Genomic DNA, 24,927 nt, shown 5'->3' with positions numbered 1-24,927 from the left:
GAGGTGGGGGTGCAGAGCTGGGGATTTAGGGATGCAATATTGGGGTGTTGGGGGGTGCAGAGCTGGGGATTTAGGGATGCAATATTGGGGTTGTTGGGGGGTGCAGTGCTGGGGATTTAGGGACGCAATATTGGGGTGTTGGGGGGTGCAGAGCTGGGGATTTAGGGATGCAATATTGGGGTGTTGGGGGGATGCAGTGCTGGGGATTTAGGGATGCAATATTGGGGTGTTGGGGGGATGCAGTGCTGGGGATTTAGGGATGCAATATTGGGGTGTTGGGGGGATGCAGTGCTGGGGATTTAGGGATGCAATACTGGGGTGTTGAGGGGATGCAGTGCTGGGGATTTAAGGCTGCAGTTCTGGGCATCCAGGGATGTTTTATTGAGGGTTTGAGGGTGCAGTGCTGAATACCAAGGGATAAAATATTGTTAATCCAGGGATGCAGCAGTGGGAATTTGGGGGTGCAGCACTGGGAGTCTAGGAATGCAATATTGGGGATTTAGGGGTGCAGTGATGGGAATTTGAGCGTGCAGTGCCTGGATTTGGGGTGCAATAGTGGCAATAAGGAGTGCAGCAGTGGTGCTTTGGGTTTTGGTGGCACCATGCGAGTCAGGGGACTGCGCCTCTCCCCACCACCTGCATCAGGATGCTGAAGTCCCCGTGTCCCCCAAAACACCCTGCAGAGCTCTGCTGAGCTCTCCTGCTCCATTATCCTGGGGGCTGTGGAATGCTGGGACACACTTCCCCCCATTGCTGAACTCGTGGTGCATTTTGGGGGGTGGGATGACGAGCTAGAGGAAAGGAGCTGGTGGTCCCAGCTCCAGGGGGAAACTGAGGATGCCATCTCCACGTGTCTAACCCGCTGTCTCTGGTTCACAGGCATGAGCCATGAGCCGAAGTCGCCGTCCCTAGGAATGCTCTCCACGGCCACCCGCACCACGGCCACCGTGAGCCCCCTGACCCCGTCGCCCCTGAACGGCTCCATCGTCCCCAATGGCAGCCCCGCCGCCAGCAGCACTTTGTCCGTCCAGGCAGCACCTTCCTCCAGCTTCGCCGCCGCGCTCCGCAAGCTCGCCAAGCAGGCCGAGGAGCCCAGAGGTGGGCACGGGGACAGGGGCAGGGACAGGGCGGTGACAAACGCTGGTGCCTCTCCCAGGAGCCGGTGCCATTTCCCCACCAATGCCTTTTGCTGGCGCCGTGTCTCCAGGGGGCAGTTTGGGAATTCAGTTCATCCGGAGTGGTCCGAGTGCTGTATCGCTCACTGTGCCCCAGGAGAGCACAGCATGGCAGGGACCAGCCCTGCGCCCTCCCACCACGCTGCTCTTTCCAGAGGTTCCCCAAATTTGCTGCTTCCCCAGCCAAATTCCCAACTGAACAGCCCCAAGGGGTGCCCAGCCCTTGTCACCCACATTCTCCATCACACCCCCTCTTTCTGTTTGGATGTGGGGTGCTGGGTGTGAGCTGCCTCTGGATCACCCCGAGGTTCCCCCTGCCACAGGGAGTGTGTCCCATGGGAATTGCCAGGGCTCTCACACCCAGATGGGGAGGCAGTCAGTCCCCAGGCTGGGAAGTGTTTCAGGAAACTGCTGGTATCACCAATTTGGGATGAAATAGTCTTTATCCCTGCTGTTTGCATTGGTGGGTACTCCCCTTGGATCACTGCCCACTGCCTGGGCACTTTGATCCCTGGAAAAGACACCCAAGATGTTTTTTGCAAAGTCTTTTTGGAAGACCCTATTTAAAATGCCACTTTGGCACAATCCTTTTTCCCAGGATCCCTTTTGCCAGGCTCTTTTTGGAAAATCCCTTTTGGAAGCGCCATCTACAAGCCCCTCCTTGCAGCCCAAAAATCTCTGGCACAGCCATGACCTGAAGCATCAGCTGCTCCCAAGGACACATGTGGGGATACCAGGTCCCTGTAAGTCTGAGGGAACCAGGTCTTGGTGATGCTTCATCCTCACTGGAAGCTCCTGGTTTTTCCCAGCTGCTTCCTCTGGAACCCATCTGCTTCCTTTGGAGCGATTGATTGAGTTTGGGGAATTATTTTGCTTTTTATTCCCCTTCCCACCCCACAGCTTGTGCCCTGCCTGTGCTGCTCAGCCCATCCCAAGGGACATCAGCGGGTTTGGGCATGGATTTTGTGGCACTGGAGAGAAGCAGCCACATTCCCTTTGGATTTCCCCTTAACACCTGCATAGTTTGTTTGCAAGAAACCCCTCCCTTGCCCATTTGGGTGTCTCAAGTGGCCCATCCCAGAGGTTTTTGATCCGTGTGGGTTTGGGTGTGTGTTGGGAAGGGGGTTTTTCTCCTTGCTGTGGTTTTTAGCACCAGGAAACAAATTGCTTTTCCCTGAAATCCTCACCCACTTCCCACAACGGGAGATCTCCCTCCACTTCCCTTCCCAGCTCGGGAGATGCTCTGCTGTGGCAGATGCTGGATCCATGCAGGATCACTGGTTTTATTCCAGCTTTATGGGCTCACAGGTGTGCTGGCACATCCCTGGGGATCCCCTGCTGCTCCACAGCATCCCAAACTGTCAAAGCTCATCCTGACCGACCCCTTCCCAGCAGAGCCCCACAAAGCCACCGCCTGCCCGGGGGCTGCTGCCTCTTGTCCTGCCCGGGGCTGTCCTCAGGGTGGGTTTTATTCCACCCCTCCCTCCCTTCCCTTTCCCCAGTTCTCCGTCAGGGTCTCAGCTGTTAATTACATTTGCCTGTCAGCCCGGGCTGCTAATCTGCTATCGGCGAGCGGGAAGCGGGAGGTCAGAAAACAAAGGTGACACCATCACACTGTGCCTCTTGTCATCTCCAATCCAGATTAGTTTCATTGACTAACTCCTGGCTGAATACCACCAGTTAATTATAACGATCACAAACCCTCCCGTTTAAAGCCACACAGCGAGAATTAAGGTTCTGAAGTAAGACTTTAGCTTCATTAATTGCCGGGCTCATTGTGATGGTATTGATTGTTAACGCTATCGCGTGGTGAGTAATGGCTTCCCAGCTCAGAGGGGATTAGGCTGCTAATTGTTGTTGGCCTTGCGCTGACAAGATAGACTTCAGTGGGTGTCAAATCGGCCTCCTTTGTCGGGGACAGCCTTTCTCCTTCCCCCAGCCTCGCTGTTCTCCAAATGAAAGCGACTCGGAGCGACTCGGGAATCATTAATCAGGGAGGGCGGCCGGCAGCGGGATGCTCCTCCTGGCCTCTGCTCTGCTGAGCATCCTTCCCACAGAGCATCCTTCTGGAGCATCCTTCCCACCCTGCAGCCCTCCTGCTGCCTGGGGATGCTCCTGCTTCCCCCGGCATTCCCAACCCCTGGCTCCCTCCTGCTGTTGCGTGGCCTGAGGACAGGGCAAGGGGATGAGGTGGGGTGTGGGGTGAGGAGCTGCTGGCATGCTCCTGCCACAGGGCACACTCAGGGGAGTGGCCTTGCATGCTGGGAAGGTGAGGGGACACCCTGCACACTCAGGGGACACCCTGCACACTCTGGGGACACGCTTCACACTCAGGGGACACCCTGCACACTCAAGGACACCCTGCACACTCAGGGGACACCCTTCACACTCAGGGGACACCCTGCACACTCTGGGGACACCCTGCACACTCAGGGGACACCCTGCACACTCAGGGGATACCCTGCACACTCTGGGGACACCCTTCACACTCAGGGGACACCCTGCACACTCAGGGGACACCCTGCACACTCTGGGGACACCCTGCACACTCAGGCCTCTCTCCGTGCCCCGCTCACCACCTGGGAGCATCGCTGTCACCTCACCCTGTGACCACAGCCTGCTCCTCACTCTCCAACAGCTGATCCCCGCTGGCATGTTGGAATCTCCCTCTGACCCAGACTGTGGGATGGAGAGAGCAGAGTTTGGGGGTTCAGAGCCCCCCAGGCTGCCCAGATGGGTTTGAGGAATGGGAAGTGTTCCGTGGAGCAGACACCAGGCTCCCTGTGCCACGGTTAACGTGGAATTTGTATTTCTCTGCTTTTCCTGTTCTCCACTTTCACTCCATTTCTGTTTTCCCTTTGGAAATATGGCCAGCATCCCTGGGGTGGGGATAACTTAAAGTACAGATGTATTATGCAAATGGAACCAAAGCCTTGCCCAAGGGTTTCAGGGAGTGTCTCCAGAGGCCCTGGCCTGTCCCTGACAGCTTCTGCAGCTGGATTAAGGAGCCCCTGGGTCTGCCTTGGGAAGATGTGGCTGCCTGGGGCCAGCACCACATCGGTGTCACTTGTGCCAGGGCTCTGTGGGACTGGGGCTTTGCCAGTCCCTGTTAGGGGGGAGCAAGAGGCTGCCCCATCCCTCCCTGCTGGGTGGAACCTTGAGTGCCACTGGGAACTTCTGGGATGGGAAGATGGGAGACCTCCTCCAGTTTTGGAGTCTAGCAGGACGCTGAACACCCTGAGTGCATCCCAGCCCTTCTCCCTGCAGTGATACATCCTGTCAGGATCAGCTCCAGCTCCTTCAGAGGGTGGCCCCATCCAGTTAACTCCCTTTCTCCTAACTTACTTCAATCTCTGGTTTAATTCCAGGGTCCTCACTGAGCAGCGAGTCGTCCCCAGTGTCCTCACCAGCCACCAACCACAGCTCCCCTGCCAGCACGCCCAAGCGTGGCCCCATGGGCCCCATCATCGTGCCCCCGGGGGGGCACAGCGTGCCCAGCACGCCGCCCGTCGTCACCATCGCCCCCACCAAGACGGTCAACGGCGTCTGGAGGAGCGAGGGCAGACAGGTATGGCTGTGGCTCCAGCTCCCCTGAAGGATGGAGGGTACGGGATACCATGCCTGGCTCCCAAGGGACCACTGGGCTGCCCACATTTGGTCCCTTCCCCTCCCTGCTGTGTCCCCGAGCTGGCACCGTGCTGACAACGTGTCCCCCGTTGTTGTCACCAGGGCTGCCATCCGGAGGGGAGGGCAAGGAAGGAGGAGGAGGAGGAGGAGGGGGGAGAGCAGCTAATTAAGAAGCATCGTTAGTGGTTCTCCTCTCCTCTGCATGCTACAAGCAGATTCCCGGGGGGATTATGCCACTTGGAAAGACTAATTAAACCACAAAGAGAGGCGAGGGTAGGGGATGAGAAACGCCGGGGGCGAGGGGGGGAAATAAATGGAACCGGGATCCCCGGCAGCTCAGAGGGGTGTGTGGGGTGTCAGGGTGCTCCCCAGCCCCGTGTCCCCCCCATGTCCCCCCCGGTGTGGGGGCTAACCCAGCGTGGGGATGTCTGGCAGAGCCACGCTCACAGCGTGGTGCCCCAGCCGGGAGGGAATTAGAGCAGAGCCTGGCACGCAGCACAGTGGGGGACACCGCACCCTTTGTGGTGACCTTGGGGCTGGCCCTGCCCTGGAGGGATGGGATGGGGTGGGGAGGGATGCATGGGGTGGGGGATGCTGTGGGTGCCACCATCCTCCTCCTCCTGGGCTGCTGAATGGAGATGGTGTGATGAAAAATCATAATTTTTAAACCAAAACTTGTCTTTCTGGTGGGGTCGCCCCACTAATTATCAGCTCCTGTGGGGTCTCTTGTCACCCCAAGTTGCTCCCCCTTGCTAGGGGTCCCTCCCCAGCTGGAGGGAGTGACCTTCGTGCTGACACCAGGGTGGAAGCTGATGGAAAGCAGCCGAGGCCCCGTGGGAGGGTGCTGATGCCGGGGGGATTGTGGGCTGACCCCTGGGTTATGGCCCTTATCAAAGGCCGGCTGGATTTCCCCCGGCCGTGTCACTCCTCCCCGCATGATTAATAGCTCAGGAGAACAAAGCAGCCATAAATCTCCAGGCAGGTAATGGGTGTCTTGCCCTCAGCTCTGCCCCAGCTGTAGCACCTCCTTTCCCACTGGGGCCCCCCGGTGCAGCCTCCCAGACCCTCCCATCCCTCCAGCTGCCCTTCCAAAGCCTGGATGCAGGAGATGCCCTGGTGGATGAATCCTTCCCTGGGTACTGGTGCCAGCCAGGGCACACTGGGGACCTACTGAGGGTCTTGGGTGGGGACACAGCAGGGATTCCCCATCCCCTGCTGTCCCCTGATGTCCATCTTGCCTTGCAGCAGGAAGCAGGGTCACGAGGCAGCAGCAGCAGCGCCGGCCGCGAGCGCCTCATCTCGGAGCCCCCCCTGACTCAGGAGAAGGCAGGGGGTCCCACTGTCCCCTCCCACCTCCTGGGGACACCCTACTCCTTCGGGCTTCCCCCCAGCTCCGTGGTCCAGGACTCCCGCTTCCCTCCTCTCAAGTGAGTCTGCTCGGAACGGATGGGAGCGGTTGCAGGGTCAGGGTGTCCCCTGCCAGCTCTGCTCCCACCTGGGGGAGGTGACATCTCCCCAGGGGGACAGGGAGGGATGGTGACCATCTCCTTGCCCCCCAGCCTGCAGCGGCCGGTGCACCACGTGGTGCCTCCCAGCGCGGTGACCGAGGATTACCTGCGGAGCTTCCGTCCCTACCACACGGCCGAGGATCTCCGCATGTCCTCCCTGCCACCCCTCGGCCTCGACCCCGCCACTGCCGCCGCCTACTACCACCCCAGCTACCTGACACATCACCCCTTCCCTCATCCTGCCTTCAGGTGGGCACCTCCAAGCCTTGGGATTCCTGGGAGATACCTCTGGATGAGCTGAGCTTTGGGGAACTGGGAGGTGGGAGCACTGAGGGCATTTTGGGGCTCTCCATCACTTTCTCACAGTAGGAGGCAGCCCCCATCTGGCTCCTGGGAGGGGAATTGGGGGGGTTCTGTGCCAACTGAGCATCCCTGTCTCCCCAGGATGGATGAGTCGTACTGCCTGTCGGCACTGAGGTCCCCCTTCTACCCGCTGCCAGCGCCGGGCTCGCTGCCCCCCCTGCACCCCTCGGCCATGCACCTGCACCTCTCGGGGGTCCGGTACCCCCCCGAGCTCTCCCACTCCTCCCTCTCCGCCCTGCAGTCCGAGCGCATCTCCAGCCTCGCTGCTGAGAGGTACGGGATGCTGGGGGAATGAATGGGGAGCTCCAAAGGATGCTGATGGTGGGGGGATGGATGGGGAGCTCCAAGGGATGCTGATGGTGGGGGATGGACGGGGAGCTCCAAAGGATGCTGATGGTGGGAGTATGGATGGGGAGCTCCAAGGGATGCTGATGGTGGGGGATGGATGGGGAGCTCCAAAGGATGCTGATGGTGGGGGGAATGGATGGGGAGCTCCAAGGGATGCTGATGGTCGGGGGATGGATGGGGAGCTCCAAAGGATGCTGATGGTCAGGGGATGGATGGGGAGCTCCAAAGGATGCTGATGGTCAGGGGATGGATGGGGAGCTCCAAAGGACGCTGATGGTCAGGGGATGGATGGGGAGCTCCAAAGGATGCTGACAGAGGACCAGGGTGGTTTTGGGGTGCTCTAGGAATGATGGTAGTTGACTTAGGGATTTGGGAGTACTGCAGAGAGTGCTGACAGGTGCCCAGGAATTGTTTGGGGGTTCTCTGGAGGTTCAGGGGTGTTCCAGGCGATGCTGACAGGCAGGGTCAGGGTTGATTTCAGGGGTGTTCCAAGGGGGATGATTGGGGTTGGTGCTTTTGTTTTTGGTTTCTCTCTGCAGGCTGCAGATGGACGAGGAGCTGCGGCAGAGGGAGCGGGAGCGGGAGCGGGAGAAGGAGCGCGAGCGAGAAGCCGACCGGGAGCGGGAGAAGGAGCGCGAGCGGGAACGGGAGCGCGAGAAGGAGCTGGAGCGCGAGCGGGAAAAGGAACGGGAGCGGGAGCTGGAGAGGCAGCGGGAGCGTGCCAGGGAGAAGGAGCTGAGCATGGTGAAAGCCATGGAGGGGCCCTTCCTCCCTGTGGCCGAGCTGCACGGGCTGCGGGGGCACCCGGCCGAGGAACGGGGCAAGCCGGTGGAGCCGCTGGCACCCAGCAGAGCAGGTAATGCCCGCCTTCCAGAGCTTGCCTTGCTCCCCTCTCCTCTCCAGATGGCAAAGCTGAGGGGGTCGGTGGCCCCGGGAGGTGGTTGGGGACGGGGATGGGCTGTCCTGGCTGCCAGATTGCTTTGCCAGGAGCCCAGCTGCGGCAGCAGTGCCTGTGCCATCTGACTCGGGCTGGCCTGGCACGGTGCCCAGTGCATGCCGGGCAGCTGGGCTGGCAGCGAGTGGGCAGCCCCCTGAGCTGAGCTCTGACCGGTGGCTGCCCCACAGCTCCGAGTCCCTCCCACCCACAGGGATGCTCACCCCAAAAACACCCTCCGTGTTCCACACCTTGACTCTCCATCCTCCCTTTTCCACCGCAGACAAGCTCAAGGACTCGGTGCTGCCCACGCCAAAGCCCATCCAGCACCCTCTGCACCCACCACCGGGCTCCCACCACCCCGTGCCCAGCCTCATCCCCAACCACAGCGTGTTCCCTCTGCCGGGGAGCAGCGCTGCCACGGCGCTGCTCATCCAGCGCACTAACGAGGAGGAGAAGTGGCTGGCCCGGCAGCGCCGGCTGCGCCAGGAGAAGGAGGATCGGCAATCCCAGGTCTCGGAGTTCCGGCAGCAAGTGCTGGAGCAGCACCTGGACATAGGGCGTGCGCCCAGCCAGGCTGAGCCTGAGCACCGGCCCGAGCACCCCAGGTAGGGATGGGATGCTTCCAGGGATGGAGCTTTCCCCCAAAACTGGCTGTGTTTTCCTGTGTCACTGCTGTCCTTGCTGGAATATCTGTATCTTAAGTTGGAGAGGGACTTTGGACAAGGGAAAGGAGTGATAGGTCAGGGGGAATGTCTTTATATAGAAAGAGGGCAGGGTTATGGGGGATATTGGGAAGATGTTCTTCCCTGTAAGGGTGGGGAGGCCCTGGCACAGGGTACCCAGAGAAGCTGTGGCTGCCTCATCCCTGAAAGCGTCCAAGGCCAGGTTGGATGGGGCTTTGAGCAATCTGGTCTTGTGGAAGGTGTCCCTGTCCATGGCAGGGGCTGGAATAGGATGATCTTTAAGGTCCCTTCGCCCCATGATTCCCCATCATTCCATAATGCCATGATATGACGATTTATAGGATTTTCCCGCCAACCTGTGGCTGTGCCCACCCCGTTCCCCACCTCTGCCCCCCATCAGGCATCCACCACCCCTTGGCTGTGCCCCTCACATATCCCATGAGCCGAAGCCACGGTACCTGGGTGGTGCCAGCGGGTTCCTGCCACACGGTGCCAGCCAGGCCGGCTGTGCTGGCAGCACCAGGCGTTCCTGGTGCCCGACATCTGCGCGGCGGCAGGCGCCGAGCCCGGGAGGTGGCCGAGGGCCAGCGGCGAGTGGCCAGGTGCTGCCCAGCCACCAGCACCGCTAATTGCAGCTCCCCCTTTCCAAGCAGTGGGGCTGGGCGGTGGATGCCTGGTTTGGGGGGCACCTGTGCCGAGCCTGGGCAGTTTGGGGGGCAGCAGAGCGTGCCCACACTCCTGGATTGATTGACAGGGCCTTGCTCGCCCCCGTGGCTGAGCACTTAAGCGGTGCAGGCTCATCCAGCCAGCTCTGCCGCCTGCTCCCTTTGTTATTTTTGGGTATCCAGGGGATTAGCGCGGCTCATCGAGGATAATAAGGAGCGGATCACGGGGCGGCACAAAGGCGAGCGCCCGCCGCAGGCTCCCTTCCCCACCCGCTCCTCCCACCCCAAAGCGGAGAGGAGACAGCAAGGTCACCCCCAGACACCTGCAGCTGGGGATATTCCCTCCCCATCCTTTTCCTGCATCCAGCAGGGCGGGAGAGGATGGATCCCGGGGGGCAGGCGGTGCTCCCCGCCGGTGGTGACTCCATGGCGGCGCCGAGCTGAACTCGCTGCTCCGCGCGCGGAGCTCCGGGGCGCTGGAGCGGAAAAGTGTTAAATGCACAGCTTGGGCACATGAAATATTTATCCTGCAAACGGGCTGGCTCCGGCTCCTGCTGTCAGAGGAGGGCTGCACCGGGGTGCTGCCCTCGCCACAGGGCTGTGGCAGGGCTGGTGGCTCGCTTGTCCCCACGCTGGGGTCAGGGCTGGGGTCTCCAGCTCTGTGCTCCTGGGATGCAGCCACATTCATGCTCAACCCACCCATGCACAACCTTAACTCTGCCTCCATCCCTCAGGTTTGTGGCATGGAGGGGACAAGTGTGGCAGCCCCACGTGCACAAAACCCTCTGGGTGTTCCTAACAGGCGTGTTTCTCCCCAAAATCCCCCGGGGTTGGAGCGCTGCCAGCTCTCCAGTGGCAGTGCCAGCTCCTCACCGCTCCGGTGCTCTCCTCTCCCCGCAGGTTGGGATCGAGCCGCCACGAGCCGAGCAGCCGGGAGCCAGGGCAGCACTTTGGCGGACCCCCACCCCTCATCTCCCCCAAACCCCAGCACCACCCTGTCACCACGTCCCTCTGGAACCCCGTCTCACTGATGGAGAGCCCCCCTGACCCTCCCCGGCGCCTCCCCGAGCCCCACGCCCTCCATGGCCACCCAGCACCCTTCGAGCCCAGCCGCCAGGGCATCCCTCTGGTGAAGGTGGAGAGGGTCTTCTGCCCGGAGAAGCTGGAGGAGGGCCCGAGGAAGAGGGATGCTCTGGAGAAATACCCCCCGGGACGGGAGCCCGGCGCCCCTGAGCACGGGGCCTTCACCCATACCCCCTTCCTAGCTGAGCTGGAAAAGTCCACTCAGAGCATCCTGAGCCAGCAGAGAGCCCCGGCCACCCCGTTCCCCGAGGCCACCAAGCCCAGCTCGCCCTACCGGCCCCCCCAGCCCCGCGCCCAGGACCCCATGTACATCTACGACGAGTTCGTGCAGCAGCACCGCAGGCTGGTCAGCAAACTGGACCTGGAGGAGCGCCGGCGGCGGGAGGCCCGGGAGAAAGGTGAGGGACCAGGATTCCCCCCTGGCACCAGGACCTGGCTGGGGTCTCCCAGGGGTCTCCTGGGGATGCTGACATTCCCGCATCCGTGTGCTTCGGTAAACCCTGCGCTGCAGACATGCCTTATGAATAAATGATGAACTGGAGCTAATAAGAGGATTTTAAATATTGATGGGGCTGCTGGAGTGGGGATGAGAACACAGTGAGGAGGAGACAGAGAACTGGGAGGGGCTGGAATTGTTGTCCCCACTCCAGTGGGATGGGGGCTCTGCCACAGTGTCCCCAGTGCCCCGTTGACTCCTGCCACACATCCCAGGGCGATGCCAAGAGGATACACAGGGATGGGAGATGCCCTCCAAGGTCCTACAGCTGGTGGAGAGGGGACAGGGCTCCAGTTGGTTGCACCCCCCCATCACTCCTCTCTGACATCCTGCTCTGCTGCACCCCCATGCCCAGTGGGGTTTCCCGGTGTCCCAGAAGATTCCCCAGGGTCCCAGCAGGTCCCCAAGGTGTTCCCAGCCTCACAGCAGCCTCTCCCCATCCCCAGGGTACTACTACGACCTGGATGACTCCTGTGACGACAGCGACGAGGAGGAGGTGCGGGCCCATCTCCGCTGCGTGGCTGAGCAGCCCCCGCTGAAGCTGGACACGTCCTCTGAGGTACTGGTGGCAGCCCTGTCCCCTCCCTGTCCCCTGGGGGAGCAGCCCCTCTTCTAGACCAGTTCCCAGTGCCCAATACAGCCACCATCCCCACGTGTCTGCAGAGACACCAGGGGGTTAGAGATGGGGATGGAAGTGGGAATGGGGATGGAAGTAAGGATGGGCATTGGAACAGGAATGGGGATAAGATGAGAATGGGGATGGGGATAGCAATGGGAATGAAAATGAGGATGAGGGAAATGGGGGTGAGAATGGGGATGGGAATGGGGATTGCAACAGGGATGAGGGTGGGCATGAGGATGGGAATAGGAATGAAGATGAGGATGGCAGTGGGCGTGGCGATGAGAATGGGATGAAGTCGAGGATGGGGTATGACCCTGCTCTGCTCTCCCCCTGGTCGCCCCAGAAGCTGGAGTTCCTGCAGCTCTTCGGGCTCACCACGCAACAGCAGAAGGAGGAACTGCTGAGCCAGAAGCGGCGCAAGCGCCGGCGGATGCTGCGGGAGCGGAGCCCCTCTCCGCCCACGGTGCAGAACAAGCGCCGCACGCCCTCGCCGCGCCTCCCGCTCTCCACCCGCTACAGCCCCGACGAGATGAACAACAGCCCCAACTTTGAAGAGAAGAAGCGCTTCCTCACCATCTTCAACCTCACGCACATCAGCGCCGAGAAGAGGAAAGGTAACAGCCATGGCCCGCGCACGCTGGGGCCGGGGGGTGCCATTGGGGGTCTGCTTGGGGCCCTGAGCTTGCTCTGCGGAGCTGAGGCTACACTAAACCTCAGCTTCCCATGCTGCAGACAAGGAGAAGCTGGTGGAGATGCTCCAGGCCATGAAGCAGAAAACCACGCCGGCCGCCGTGGTGGTGAAGAGCTCCCCGCGGGACAGCCCCGGTGCCCCCAGCATTGGTAAGTGCCCCAAGTCCATGCCTGGGTCGTGGGTTGCGGGGGTACAGCTTTGCCTTGAGGGGCACACAAAGTCCTGGCTGCAGCCAACTGCTCCTCCTCTTCCCAAAGAGCCTCCAGTGCCTCCGCTCCTGCTGGACCTGGATAAACCCGTGGGCATCGCCGTCTCCGTGCCGGAGGTGCCGAAGGCAGCAGAAGCCTCCAGGTTAGAGCAGCTGAGACCCCAGGAGCCAGGCAGGCCCAAGGAGTCGGGCACGGAGAAGCCCCGGCTGAGCGACGGGCACCCCGGGAAGAAGGCTCTGAGCATCCTCAGCTACGTCAGGGGTCCCCTCCCCAAGGACATCCCGGTGCCGCTGTCCCACAGCATGAACGGCAAGAGCAAGCCCTGGGAGCCCTTCATTGCCGAGGAGTTTGCCCACCAGTTCCACGAGTCGGTGCTGCAGTCCACGCAGAAGGCGCTGCAGAAGCACAAAGGTAACGTTGGAAGTTGTTGGGAATTTAAGTCACTTAAGGAATCACCAGCAAAAGGATCAGCAAAGCCAGGTTTAGGGTAAAACCGGTATCACAACAAAGTTGGTTGGCAAGGTTCTCTCTCCTGTTCATTAGATGGTTAAAGCGCTCTGAGGAAAAGCAAACAAAAATGCAAAGTCAATAAATAAACCCCAAATAATCTGTGTGGAGGCTGGAGGAGGGGGAAGCAAAAGGATAGGAAAGGGTAAGGACAAAAAGGAATATGGAAGACCCTCGTGTTGAGTCACAAGTTCAGAGTAAACCCCTGTGCTAAACTGAGACTGGACTTGATCAACAGGTTATGTTAAAGGCTCAACTGCACTTAACTTAAATTTAACAGCACTTAAACTTAACAGCATTTAAACTTAATTGATAACTTAAACAATTTAGCAAGGGATTCATAGAGAATTTACTATACCACAAAACAAGAACTTCCTTACAGGCCTTACTTACAAATCCAAAGTACTCAAGAATCCAGGAGAGTATTATTCTGAACTGAGTGCCACAGCAAGCCCTTCTTGGACCCCTCCAGGGATGGGGACTTCACCAGCTCTCAGGGCAGCTCCTTTTAGTGTTTAACAACCCTACCAAGCAAGAAATTCTCCCTGATGTCCAGAAAAAGAAGCAGGGATGCAGGAGGCTGGTTGGGTGCTGGGATATCACCCCCTTGTCCCCCCACCCACCAGGGTTTGGCACTGGCACCCTCAGTGCTGGAGCATCCCATGAGCTCATTCCTGAAGCTAAAAATTAGGGACCATACAACTCCAAAGCCTCCAAACTCACTCCGTTGAGTGGCTGAAATAAACAAAACCACTCCAGCACGCCAGGAGTGATAAAAACCCACCTGTAAACCCCCGAAAAGTCAGGGAAGGGAGGAATTAATGCCTCCAAGGGGGTGTGGGGAGCGGGCAGGGGCTGACTGTGGCTGCCCACAGGGGGCACGGCGGCGCTGACGGCGGAGCAGAACCACAAGCTGGACACCTCCATCCACTACAACATCCCCGAGCTGCAGGCGTCCTCCCGCCTGGCCGGGACCCCGCACAACGGCACGGCCGAGGCACCGCCCCGGCCACTGCCCCCCCTGCCCCGGGACTCCGCCTCCGAGGACGAGGAGGAGGAGGAGGAGGAAGAGGAGGAAGAGGAGGAGGATTACCCCAGGCCCAAGTGGCAAGGGATCGAGGCAATTTTTGAAGCTTACCAGGAACATATAGAAGGTAAGGGGTGTTGGGCAAGGAGGGTAAAATGCCAGTTTGTGCTTTGGGAAGTGTCCCTGGTTCCTGCTGGGATGGGCTGGGGAAACACTGGGGGATTTCCAGCAGTGCAGGAGCAGCTGGAAAGGAACAGGCACTGTTGTTTTTGCAAAAATTAATGCATGCATGAAAAATCAGTGTATTCACAGCTGCTCAGTGTCTTCCCAGGGGGACCTAAAGGTTCCCCACAGGCAGTGCCAGGATTGGGAATGCTCTGGGATGCTGGGGGCAATCACTGCTGGCTGGGTAGAGCCTAGAGCAGGGCTGGCACCCTCCATGGGTGATGCAAGGAGCCAGAGGAGCTGGTGCTCAGCCCTCGTCCTTTGGATGTTGCAGAACAAAACCTGGAGCGCCAGGTGCTGCAGACGCAGTGCCGGCGGCTGGAGGCCCAGCACTACACCCTGAGCCTGACGGCTGAGCAGCTGTCACACAGCATGGCGGTGAGTGAGACAGCACCCATCCCTTGGGCACCCACCCCTTGGACACCCATCCCCTGGGTACCCATCCCCTAGGCACCCATCCCCTGGGTACCCATCCCTTGGACACTCATCCCCTGGGCACCCATCCCCTGGGCACCCATCCCCTTGGACACCCATCCCCTGGGCACCCATCCCTTGGGCACCCATCCCCTTGGACACCCATCCCTTGGACACCCATCCCTTGGGCACCCATCCCTTGGACACCTATCCCCTGGGCACCCATCCCTTGGACACCCATCCCTTGGACACCCATCCCTGTGGCACGCCATGCCCGGGGCACCAGGCTCTCTGTGTGCCCAACCTTCTTGGGATCTTCTTGTGCACCCCAATCCTCCCACAGCACACCTGTCTACCTTCACTGCACCCAGCCTGTGCAGTGCCCATTCCCTGCAGTTCCCCATTCCCTGGAGTTGCCATTCCCTGGAATTCCCCATTCCCTGCAGTGCCCATTCCCTGCTATATCCCAAACCTTGCAGCACCCATTCCCTGTCCATTCCTTGCACTGCTCATTCCCTGTCATGACCGTTTCCTGCCCTGCAGCATCCATTCTCTGCACTGCCCGTCTCCTGCTATATCCCAAACCCTGCACTGCCCATCTCTGCACTGCCCATTCCCAGCAGCACATATTCCCTGCACTGCCCATTCCCTGCACTGCCCATTCCTTACACTGCCCATTCCTTACACTGCCCATTCCCTGCACTGCCCATTCCCTGCACTGCCCATTCCCTGCACTGCCCATTCCTTACACTGCCCATTCCCTGCTCTGCCCCATCCCTGCACTGCCCATTCCCTGCACTGCCCGTTCCCAGCAGCACACATTCCCTGCACTGCCCCATCCCTGCACTGCCCATTCCTTACACTGCCCATTCCTTACACTGCCCATTCCCTGCACTGCCCATTCCTTACACTGCCCATCCCTGCACTGCCCGTTCCCTGCACTGCCCGTCCCTACACTGCCCCATCCCTGCACTGCCCATTCCCAGCAGCACATATTCCCTGCACTGCCCATTCCCTGCACTGCTCATTCCCTGCACTGCCCGTTCCCAGCAGCACACATTCCCTGCACTGCCCCATCCCTGCACTGCCCATTCCCTGCACTGCCCATTCCCAGCAGCACACATTCCCTACACTGCCCCATCCCTGCACTGCCCATTCCCAGCAGCACCCATTCCCTGCCCCATCCCTGCACTGCCCATCCCAGCCCCCCCACCCTCTCCCCGTGCTGTTCCCATGCCCTGGAGCTGTCGGGTGCCCTCTGACCGTTCCCATTCCCTGCCTGCAGGAGCTGAGGAGCCAGAAGCAGAAGATGGTGTCGGAGCGGGAGCGCCTGCAAGCCGAGCTGGATCACCTGCGGAAGTGCCTTGCCTTGCCTGCAATGCAGTGGTCTAGGGGTTATTTCAAGGGGTATCCCAGGTGACGCTCCTTGGGCCAGGCCGAACATATAGTCTAGAAATAATAATCTATTTTATTACCTTGAATATTTAATATTTTTCACTGGGAGGTTTGAAGCTACGAAAATAAAATTAAAAAAAAAAAAAAAAAAGAACGGAAAAAAACAAACAAACAAAAAAAAAAAAGAAGAAACCCAAACCACGACAACAAAATCATTAATAATAAAAGGAAGAAAACAAAACAAAACAAAAAAAAGAAGAGAAATAAATAAATGGAGAATGTGCCATGCATGAAGCAAACGGGAGCCGGGAGGAGCCGGGAGCCCATCCCACGGCCAGCAGCCCCCGGCATGTCCCCTCCTGTCCCCTCCTCTGGGGGCCACGGCTCTGAAGTGCCCCCCTCCACCCACCCACACTTTATAACGCTCATTTTTGTTGGTTCTTTGGTTTTTTTTTTTTTTAAAAAAAAAAAAGAAAACAAAAAAAAAAAAGAAAAGACAATGAACGACTCCACCGACAACACTAAACCCGGCGGGGCCCCGGGTGCTGCCGGACCCCGCTCCCAGCACGGCACCCCCAGCCCGGGGCTTCCCCTGGAAATGCACTTGGCTATCAAAAATAAAGTCAATAAACTGGTTGAAGGTCCCTTTTTGTTCCTGGTTGGTGGGGAAGGGGCAGGGACACGCGTGGGGTCACTTTGTCACCCCGGCTTTGGGATTGAACAGGCGGAAAAAAAGAGAAAAAAAAGAAAAAAAAAGGTGCTTCAGCCTTGTACTGTGTATATATATTAAAAAACAACAAAGTTTTGTATGTTTTTATTGCTTTAATTATTGTTATAAAAAGCTTGCCTTTTTTTTTAAGATGTTTCTGCTTTTTTTTTTCCTTTTTTCCCCCTCCTTCCTTCTCCCTCCCTGTTTTTACTTTCTTTCTAGTTTGTTTTCTTTATTTTTTCCTTTTGGCAAAAAAGATTAAATCGCTTTTAGTGTTTGTACTGCTGCTGGTCGGGCCAGAAAAGATATTGAAATGTTTTAAAAAGAATTGATACCCAGTAAAATAAATCCCCTTTTCCACCGGGGCAGGTCCTGTCCCACCACCAGGCCCTCGAGAAGCTGAGCCCTTCCACCCTCCTGTGGTTTTGTTCTTTATTTTTTCCCTTTTTCTTTGCTTCCTGGGGTTTTTTCTGCTCCAGCTGGGTTGTTGTGGGTGTCACAGTGCTGGGTGGTGTCTGAGCCTTGCCCAGGCTCCATCTGCCAAAGGAAAAATCCCAAGGGATTGCGTGGAGAGGATGGAGGGATGACGGGTGGGTGGCACTGGGGTGTCCTTGTCCCCTCCAAAAAATACCAAGACAATCAGAGCAGCTCTAAGGTAGTGTGGGCACAGGGAGAGTGGGTCCTGTGGGGTCTCTTGGTGGCACTTTGGGGACAATCCGTGTGGAGCTGTGCCCGCAGGCGGGCAGGGATGTCCTGGTGCCACCAGGGTCACGCTTGGTGCCATTTTTAGCCGCTTGCTAAAAAGCGGCGTGTGCCCCGCCTCCCCTCCCCAGGGGGAGCCTTTTTATTTGATTGTTATTTTTAAATTATTTATTAGAAATTGTTTTTAATTCGCCACGAGACCAGCTCACATCTCCGGGAAAAGGTGACCTCTGCTTCCTGCTTTAAATTCCCTCGTTGCGCCGGCAAAGGAAAGCATTAACCCCCCCACGCCCCCCCTGCTCCCTGCTCTCTCATTGGCTTCACCAAATAAAAAAAAGCTGGGCGAGATTAAAAAGCAAAATGCCCTTGTGACAGAAATTAGTTTAATCTTTTTTAAATCCCCAATTGCCTCGCCAGCCTCTGGCCTCGCTGCTGCCAACTCCGGGCTTCGAAGGGAATTTTAACACGGCGAAATTCGCTCCTTTCCCTTCCTGTGTGCCGGGGCAGAGGGAGGGGGGAAGAAGCCAGGGATGGAAAATCATTGGCAATTTATCCCTCGCCGTGCTGAGGAGCCTGGCTGGGATGCAGCCTCGCTTTGTAGCAGCTCCTGTGCTGATTTTCCCTCCTCACCAGGCTGGATTCAGGGTTTTTGGACCGATTTTCCCCCTGCCCGGGGTTGTGGTGTGCATTTGTGTCCGTGCAGAATTGCTGGAGGAGCTGTGCCAGAGCCTGGAAGGGCTGGAAGGAAGGAGAGGAAGGCAGAGCCTGCTGGGGGCAGGCTGGATGCTGTGAAAGAAAACAAAAAAAACGCCAAAAAAAGGAGAAAACCCAACCCTAAACATGTTCAAAGTGTACCTTGTTGGAATTAATTGTAATGTAATATATTATTTGTTGACTGTAGTAATTAGGTATTTATGAATATATTGCTGTAATTCCTGAAAAAATCCCCCCAAAAAAACCCCAAATAAACTCTTCCACAACGACGGCAAGGAATCCTTTCTCCCTTGGGAAGGCAGCCCTGCTCCGAGCATTCCCGCAGCTCCTGCCGTCATTCCTGCCATCCTCCCCGCCGTGCCAGCCCCGCGGGGCACAGCCCGGGCAGGCAGGGCACAGATGGCAGCGGGAGCCCGGCCCAGATGCTCGGGGAAGGGCAGCGCCAGCAGCCTGGCACCCTCGGGCACCGGGAATAATGAGAGCTGCCATCAGCACAGCCCTGCTCCGGCCAGAACCCGCCTGGATCCGCTTGGATCCTGCCCTGGATTCTGCCTGGATCCTGTCGGGATTCTGCCTGAATCCTGCCCTAAATCCTGCCTGGATCCCACCTGAATCCTGCCCTAGATCCTGTCAGGATTCTGCCCTGGACCCTGCCAGGATCCTGCTCTGAAACGCGCCTGGATCCTACCTGAATCCCACCCCAGATCCTTCCTGCATCCTGCCCTAGATCCTGTCTGGATCCTGCCCTGAATCCTGCCCTAGATCCTGTCTGGATCCCGCCTGGATCCTCCCCTGAATCCCGCCTGGATCCTGCCCTTGCCTGTCTCTCTGCCGCAGGGAAACGGGGCCGGAGCCAAAGGGGAGCTGCAGGATTTTCCAAGCATTGTTTGTCACACAGCCCAGAATTAATCTGATGCTGTTCTTCAGCTGCAATTATTTTTTTTTATTATCTTTTTTTTTTTTTTTTTTTTATTTTATTACAGACAGCTTCAGATTAAAACGCCAAATATTACAAAAATAAAGATGGTTGATATTCTGGTATTTCCCCACAGCCTGGCATCTGAGAGGGAAAACCATTTTCTTTTGTCCTTCTCCAAAGAGCAGATGGATCTGCTTCCCAGCTGATCTCCCCAGCAGACACCTCATTGCCGGCACATCTTCTCTTCTTTCTCTTTTTTCTTTTTTTTTTTTTTTTTCCCCCAAGGCTCTGAGAAAATCCATGGAAGCACCGCCTCGAAATTTATGGCTTTCAAGGCAGCGTGTGGCCTGTGCTGCCCTCAGAAGTTCCCTCGCTGAAGTACAACCCGAGAGATCCGCCCAGAGTCACCGGGGAGAAGCCGCTCAGCTGCGGCCGCCGGGGCCAGAGCTGCTCCGGGAGCTCCGAGCTCACCGAGGCCGGCACATCCAACCCCGAGGGGGCGAGGAAGAGCCCCGAGGGGACATGGGGACAGTGGCACCGTCCTGCTCTTTGTGCCCCAAGGGGACATGGGGACAATGGCATCGCCCTGCTCTTTGTGCCCCGAGGGGACATGGGGACAGTGGCATCGCCCTGCTCTTTGTGCCCTGAGGGGACATGGGGACAATGGCATCGCCCTGCTCTTTGTGCCCCGAGGGGACATGGGGACAATGGCATCGCCCTGTTCGCCCATGGGGACAGCGGCACCGCCCTGCTCTTCGTGCCCCGAGGGGACATGGGGACAATGGCATCGCCCTGCTCCTCGTGCCCCGAGGGGACATGGGGACAGTGGCATCGCCCTGCTCTTTGTGCCCCGAGGGGACATGGGGACAGTGGCATCGCCCTGCTCTTTGTGCCCCGAGGGGACATGGGGACAGTGGCACCGCCCTGCTCTTTGTGCCCCGAGGGGACATGGGGACAATGGCACCGCCCTGCTGTTTGTGCTGGGAGACTGGGGGAGAACCTGGACTGGGACAAGGGCAGGACACAGTGACTCCAAGGGGGAAGACACACAGACAGGACAGAGTGACACAGAGCTGATGTCCCCAAGCTCGCCCCATGTCCTGTGTCACCCACGGTGCCACATCCCAGAGCTGTAGATAGGGGAAGGAGAGAGGGACAGGAGAGTGGGACTCCTGGGGGTGGGAGGTGACACCGGGATCCCCCTGTAGGGTGGGGAAGGGACATGGACAGGACCAGGCTGTGAATAAAGTTGTGTTTTGGGGAATCTGGGTGTTGGTTTGGGTGGGTGATAAAAATGGTGGGAGGGAAAATGTGCCCCAAAAGGGGATGGGGACAACCCCAAGAGGGAGAATAAAAACCCCTGGGGGAAGGAGGGAGGGCAAAAAGCCCCTGCACCGAGGCTCTGGGGATGCCCCAGCAGCTCTAGAGCAATTCCCACCCGGCCCTGAGGGGAGATTTGAGGGCTGGCAGGTGCCTGCAGGGAGGTGGGGGTGGCCCAGAGGAAGCAGCTCCTTCCCAGCTCCCTGTCAGAACTCCTGGGAGTGGGAGCCCTCGCCAGGCTGGAGGTTAGTCCGGAGCTTGTACATGTGATCCAAGGCCTGGGTGAGGAAAGTCCCAGTGGTGTTGATCTCCATCAGGGTTAAGTTATCCAGCTAAAAGGGGAAATAACAGGATCTGGGAAGACAAGGTACTCGGGAAGCAGCTCACAGCCCACAGTTCCCTTTGGACTGACCCAGCTGGAGCCCTGGGCAAGAGCAGCACCCGAGCACCATTTCAACTAAGAGCATTCCCCATGCCTGGGAGTGTTCAAGGACAAGCTGGATGGGCCTTGCAGCTGCCTGGTCTAGCAGGAAGTGTGGAAAGGGGCGGAACGAGACCTCCAAGAGCCGACCCAAGCCATCCCAAGACTCCTCTGCCCCCCACAAGGCACAAGGTTCAACACACACCTCCAGCTCCCCAGTAACACCCCCACAACCCAGGACAAGCATGCCCCAAGCCAGCTTTTCCCCAGCAGCTCATCCCTCACCCCTCAGCACCCCGGATCCCTGCTGGGAGGGGGTGCTGGCCCACCTTGGCGTGAGCCTCCTGCTGCCGCACGAAGCTGTCGGCGGACAGGCGCAGCTTGGCCATGCGCGTGTCCCACGTGTCCTTCACCAGCGTCCGGATCTCATCCGCCCTGGGGATGTTGTCAGAGGCACTGGGGCAGGGAAAGGGAAGGCAGGCTCAGGGCAGGCTCTGAGGGCTGTGTGGTTATGCCACTGAGCGGTGGTGTCACCCAGTGGTGGTGTCACCACCTCACCCCACCCTGAGCCTTGCAGGATGGTTTGCTAAAATCCTCTCTGCTCCTTGTCCTGCTGGAGTTTCTGGGATGGGTTCTTTCCCCAGGAATGCTCAGCTCCATGCAGCAGCTGGCTGTCACTAGAATCCTTCTGCTCTTTAATTGCCCAGCTGGTACGAGGTGCACAGAGGGCCCCAAACCCGGCCAAAGTCACGGCCAGCTGGGGAATCCAAGGGCTCAGGAAGGATGAAATTCCCAGCTCGGGGCTCCTGGGGCTCCATCAGGGAGAATTAAGCTGGAAGGGCAGGATGGGATGTGCCACATCACCCCATGAAGGCCACTCAGCGCTGCCATAAGGAGCTGGGAGACAGGATGGATGAGCAGGGACAGAGCTGTCAGGGCTGCTGGAACGTGCTGGGAAGGAGCAGCACGCCAGGAGCCTCCTCTCCAGAGGGAAAAGCCAGAGCTGGAATGCCCACCCTGCTTAATCGAGGGCTTAAAAAGTCAGCAGAGCCCTCGCCGAGAGAAATACCAGCCAGCAGATTTTACAAGTGAAATGCCTCAGCAGGCAGGAGCTCAGGCTCGGAATATCCCCGGCCTCCTGCTTCCCAGGCTGAGGGAAGAGGAGCTTTCCTCCTGAAGGAGAGCCAAGGCAGGAGCCTGGAGGCTGGAGGCTGCTGAACAGATTGCAGCCGTGGAACGTGTGGCGGCTCCTCCAGGCCTCCACGCTGAGCTGCTGCTCAATAAAGCAGCACAGCCCCAATTATGAGGCCAGGGAAGGAGCCATCCCCAAGTTCCTGAGAGGCAGAGTCACCATCAGGGAAGTGCTGCTGCGAAATCTTGGCAGGCTGAGGGATGAACCCTCCCTCCACTCTCCCTCTCCCCACCGCCCTGCGGGGCTGCTGCCAAGCAAAGCTTGAAAAATCCTCCGTGCTCACACCAAGTGGGGTGGAAAATGGCCCAGCTCAGCTCCTACTCACTAGTTCAGCAGCAGCTTGGTGAGCTCCATGTAGTAGGGACTGGGCATTGGAGTGAAGGTGTCCTCTTTCCGCTCCTGATCCCGGATTTCCTCCAGTTTCCCTAAAACACAACCAGGGATGCTCAGCTCTTGCCAGGCTTTCGATGCTCCAGGTGTGCTTTTCCCCCTTCCTAGAGAAACCCAACTGTTTCTGTAGGATCAGCTCGGTGTCCAAGCCTCCAGGGATGTGAGGGCAGGAAAAGGCTCCCGTGAGGAGGCACACAAGGGACATGGATGCCTCCAAGGTCTCCCTCCTCACAGAGATTTGCCCCAGAATTAGTGACAGGATGAGAGGAAACAGCCTCAGGTTTTGCCAGGGGAGGTTCAGGTTGGATTTCAGAATTCCTGGACTGAAAGGGAGTTAAACACTGGAAGGGGCTGCCCAGGGAGGTTTGGAGTCCCCATCCCTGGAGGTGGCACTCGGTGCTCTGGGCTGGTGACAAGGTGGGCACAAGCTGATGAGATTTGAGGTTTTTTCCGACCTAAAAAATTCAGGGATTCTGTGACCCAAATTCCCTAAAGATTCTTCTGGACAAGCCTCGCCACCCTCAGAGCAAATAAAGAATTCCAGTGGTGGGACATATGATCCTTCTGTCTCAGCTGCTTTGTGTTTTTGAATTAAGCTCCCCACTGATGGTGAAAACCGGATTATTTTTAATTTTATGTTTCCACTGTGCCCTCTGAGGGTCAGAGCTGAAGCCAGAGCCTCCATCCTCACCAACATCCATCCATTCTGGGGGAATGAGCCGACACTTCTGCCTCTGCTTCAGATTAATGGCCAACCACACAGGCACTTCCACTGGCAAACCAGGATTGAAGGGACCCAGATCTCCCTGGAAAACAAATTAAAGATGAGAGGTGGCCAACAACCAGGGCTTGGACTGCACAGAACTTGTCTGCTGACGTGGTGAGAGTTTCCAGAGGACCTGGAAAAGCCTGAGTCAACCATTTGATCCTCTTGCTTCCCAGAATTCTTGCTCTCAGGCTTTCCCTCGAGAAGGAATAACCAACTTTTCCAGTGCATTTTCTATTCCAAGGTGTTTCAGAGGAGTTACAAACTCCATCTCCCTGGACATGCAGCTCCCAGAGGCTCCCCAGGTTCTGGTCAGCCCCCAGGACAGCCGGACACTCCCAGCTGGTCTCAGGGTCCCCCCAGAGATGTGGGGGACAGCACAGCCCCCTCAAAACCTCCTGGGGGCTGCACTGCCTCTTCTCCCAACCCTCTGCCTGTCATTCCCGAATCCCTTTATCCCTCCATCCCAAATCCATCTCCCCACCTCCTCCCCTGTTCCCACTCCCCTCAGACCCACCCCAATCCCCCCAGCTCCTCTCCCTCACTCCCCCAGCTCCTGCACCTCAATCCCAATCCCTAAACCCCCCTTCCCAGACCCAAACCCTGACCCCAAGACCCACCCAGCCCCATAAGCCGCCCGGACTCGTTCCCGGTCACCCCAGGCCGTGTCCCCAGTGCCCCAGGCCCGTTCCAGCCCCCTCAGCCCGGCCTGGCCCGGCCCCGCCGACCCCAATGAGGTGAATCCGGTCGAGGCTGAAGTTGGGCACGATCGTCACCAGCTCCTTCTCGGCCAGGAACTCCACCTCGGCCGGCTCCATGGAGCCGGGGCAGCCAAACCGGGACCGGGCCGGGACCGCACCGGCGCCGAGCCCGCCCTCGCTCCCTATTGGCTGCGCAGCCCCCAGGCCGAGCCCGCCCTCGCTCCCTATTGGCTGCGCAGCCCCCAGGCCGAGCCCTCCCTCGCTCTCTATTGGCTGCGCAGTCTCCAGGCCCCGCCCACCTTTTCCCGCCCCGGCTGCCCGTCGCGTTTTCGCGGTCTTCGAGGGTAGGCGGAGCCTGACGCGGCGCGGAACAAGCTGATTGGTTGTCTCTTCTGTTGCCGTAGCGCACGCCTCTCTGATTGGCTGTACTGCTCGCGGCGCGCTCTGGTTGCTGCCCCGCGGGGGGCGGTCCGGATGGGGGCACGGGGACCAATCGCGACGCTCCCCGCGGGAGCTCGGCCAATCAGCGCCCGGCACTTGTTGCCGGGGCGCCGAGGGAGTGGAGGAGCCCGCTGCTGCCGCCCCCTGGCGGCCGGGAGCGTCAGAGCCCCGCGGGAACGCGCGCGGGGCCCCGCGACCCCCGGGCCGCGATGGGTGACACGAGCCGCGATGGGTGACACGGGCCGCGATGGGTGACACGGGACCGTGATGGGTGACACGGGCCGTGATGGGTGACACAGACTGTGCGTGGCTGCCCCCGGGCGATACCCAGGCCCCAGCAGCCACCCTCCTGTGCATGCCCCAGCAGCACCGTCTGTTCAGTGGCCCCTGTTCAGACTGCCATGCTCAGGCACCTGCCAATACTCACCTGTCCCTTTCCTCTGTTCCCCATGCACCCACCTATCCCTCGATCGATCATCCATCCATCCATCCATCCATCCATCCATCCATCCATCCATCCATCCATCCATCCATCCATCCATCCATCCATCCATCCATCCCTCTATCCATCCATCCCTCCATCCATCCATCTCTCCATCCCTCCATCCATCCATCCTTCCATCCATCCATCCATCCATCCATCCATCCATCCATCCATCCATCCATCCATCCATCCA

At 58.7% G+C, this 24,927-nt stretch overlaps 2 protein-coding genes across 8 annotated transcripts in view; one reads left to right on the top strand and one right to left on the bottom strand.

Moving 5' to 3' along the window:
• Positions 1-16,475, top strand: part of GSE1 (Gse1 coiled-coil protein) — a 99,918-nt gene extending 83,443 nt beyond the window's left edge. The window contains exons 3-17 of one of the 5 annotated variants that reach the window (XM_030227589.2): positions 880-1,098; positions 4,544-4,743; positions 6,048-6,229; positions 6,362-6,559; positions 6,755-6,946; positions 7,561-7,877; positions 8,239-8,563; positions 10,207-10,787; positions 11,332-11,444; positions 11,851-12,121; positions 12,225-12,347; positions 12,456-12,818; positions 13,790-14,068; positions 14,441-14,544; positions 15,866-16,475. In XM_030227589.2, coding sequence (XP_030083449.2) covers positions 880-1,098; positions 4,544-4,743; positions 6,048-6,229; positions 6,362-6,559; positions 6,755-6,946; positions 7,561-7,877; positions 8,239-8,563; positions 10,207-10,787; positions 11,332-11,444; positions 11,851-12,121; positions 12,225-12,347; positions 12,456-12,818; positions 13,790-14,068; positions 14,441-14,544; positions 15,866-16,000 — 3,602 coding nt within the window. In that variant the 3' untranslated portion in view covers positions 16,001-16,475. Of the gene's footprint in view, positions 1-879; positions 1,099-4,543; positions 4,744-6,047; positions 6,230-6,361; positions 6,560-6,754; positions 6,947-7,560; positions 7,878-8,238; positions 8,564-10,206; positions 10,788-11,331; positions 11,445-11,850; positions 12,122-12,224; positions 12,819-13,789; positions 14,069-14,440; positions 14,545-15,865 lie in introns of all 5 variants that reach the window. The other 4 variants (XM_009090772.4, XM_018914688.3, XM_018914689.3 and 1 more) reach the window with 4 other exon arrangements.
• GINS2 (GINS complex subunit 2) lies at positions 16,045-24,008 on the bottom strand. 3 transcript variants are annotated; one of them, XM_050978826.1, is made up of 5 exons: positions 23,837-24,008; positions 23,034-23,148; positions 22,278-22,377; positions 21,090-21,216; positions 16,045-18,172 (listed from the first exon to the last, which is right to left on the bottom strand). In XM_050978826.1, exons 1-5 carry the CDS (start codon positions 23,924-23,926, stop codon positions 17,936-17,938), a joined length of 669 nt encoding a protein of 222 aa, XP_050834783.1. In that variant the 5' UTR covers positions 23,927-24,008; the 3' UTR covers positions 16,045-17,935. The 3 variants fall into 3 exon arrangements, with proteins under 3 accessions (XP_050834783.1, XP_050834784.1, XP_009089016.1); XM_050978827.1 differs by having other exon boundaries at positions 16,045-18,124; XM_009090768.4 differs by lacking the exon at positions 16,045-18,172 and adding an exon at positions 19,177-20,671.
• Positions 24,009-24,927: the final 919 nt, after the last annotated feature.

The sequence above is a fragment of the Serinus canaria genome, chromosome 11 (assembly GCF_022539315.1).
Source record: "Serinus canaria isolate serCan28SL12 chromosome 11, serCan2020, whole genome shotgun sequence".
Taxonomy (NCBI): domain Eukaryota; kingdom Metazoa; phylum Chordata; class Aves; order Passeriformes; family Fringillidae; genus Serinus; species Serinus canaria.
Note: the sequence above shows the minus strand (reverse complement) of the source record. Positions and strands in the feature narration are given on the sequence as shown.

Bases quoted from the DNA above. Each gene is read 5' to 3' on its own strand.
- GINS2 (XM_050978826.1), bottom strand. From the start codon at position 23,926: ATGGAGCCGGCCGAGGTGGAGTTCCTGGCCGAGAAGGAGCTGGTGACG. The intron at 23,149-23,836 runs GTCGGCGGGGCC...TTTGTTTTCCAG, and splicing joins ACCGGATTCACCTCATTGGG to GGAGATCTGGGTCCCTTCAA. The intron at 18,173-21,089 runs GTGGGCCAGCAC...TTTCTTTCACAG, and splicing joins AGCAGGAGGCTCACGCCAAG to CATCCAGCCTGCCCCCAGCA.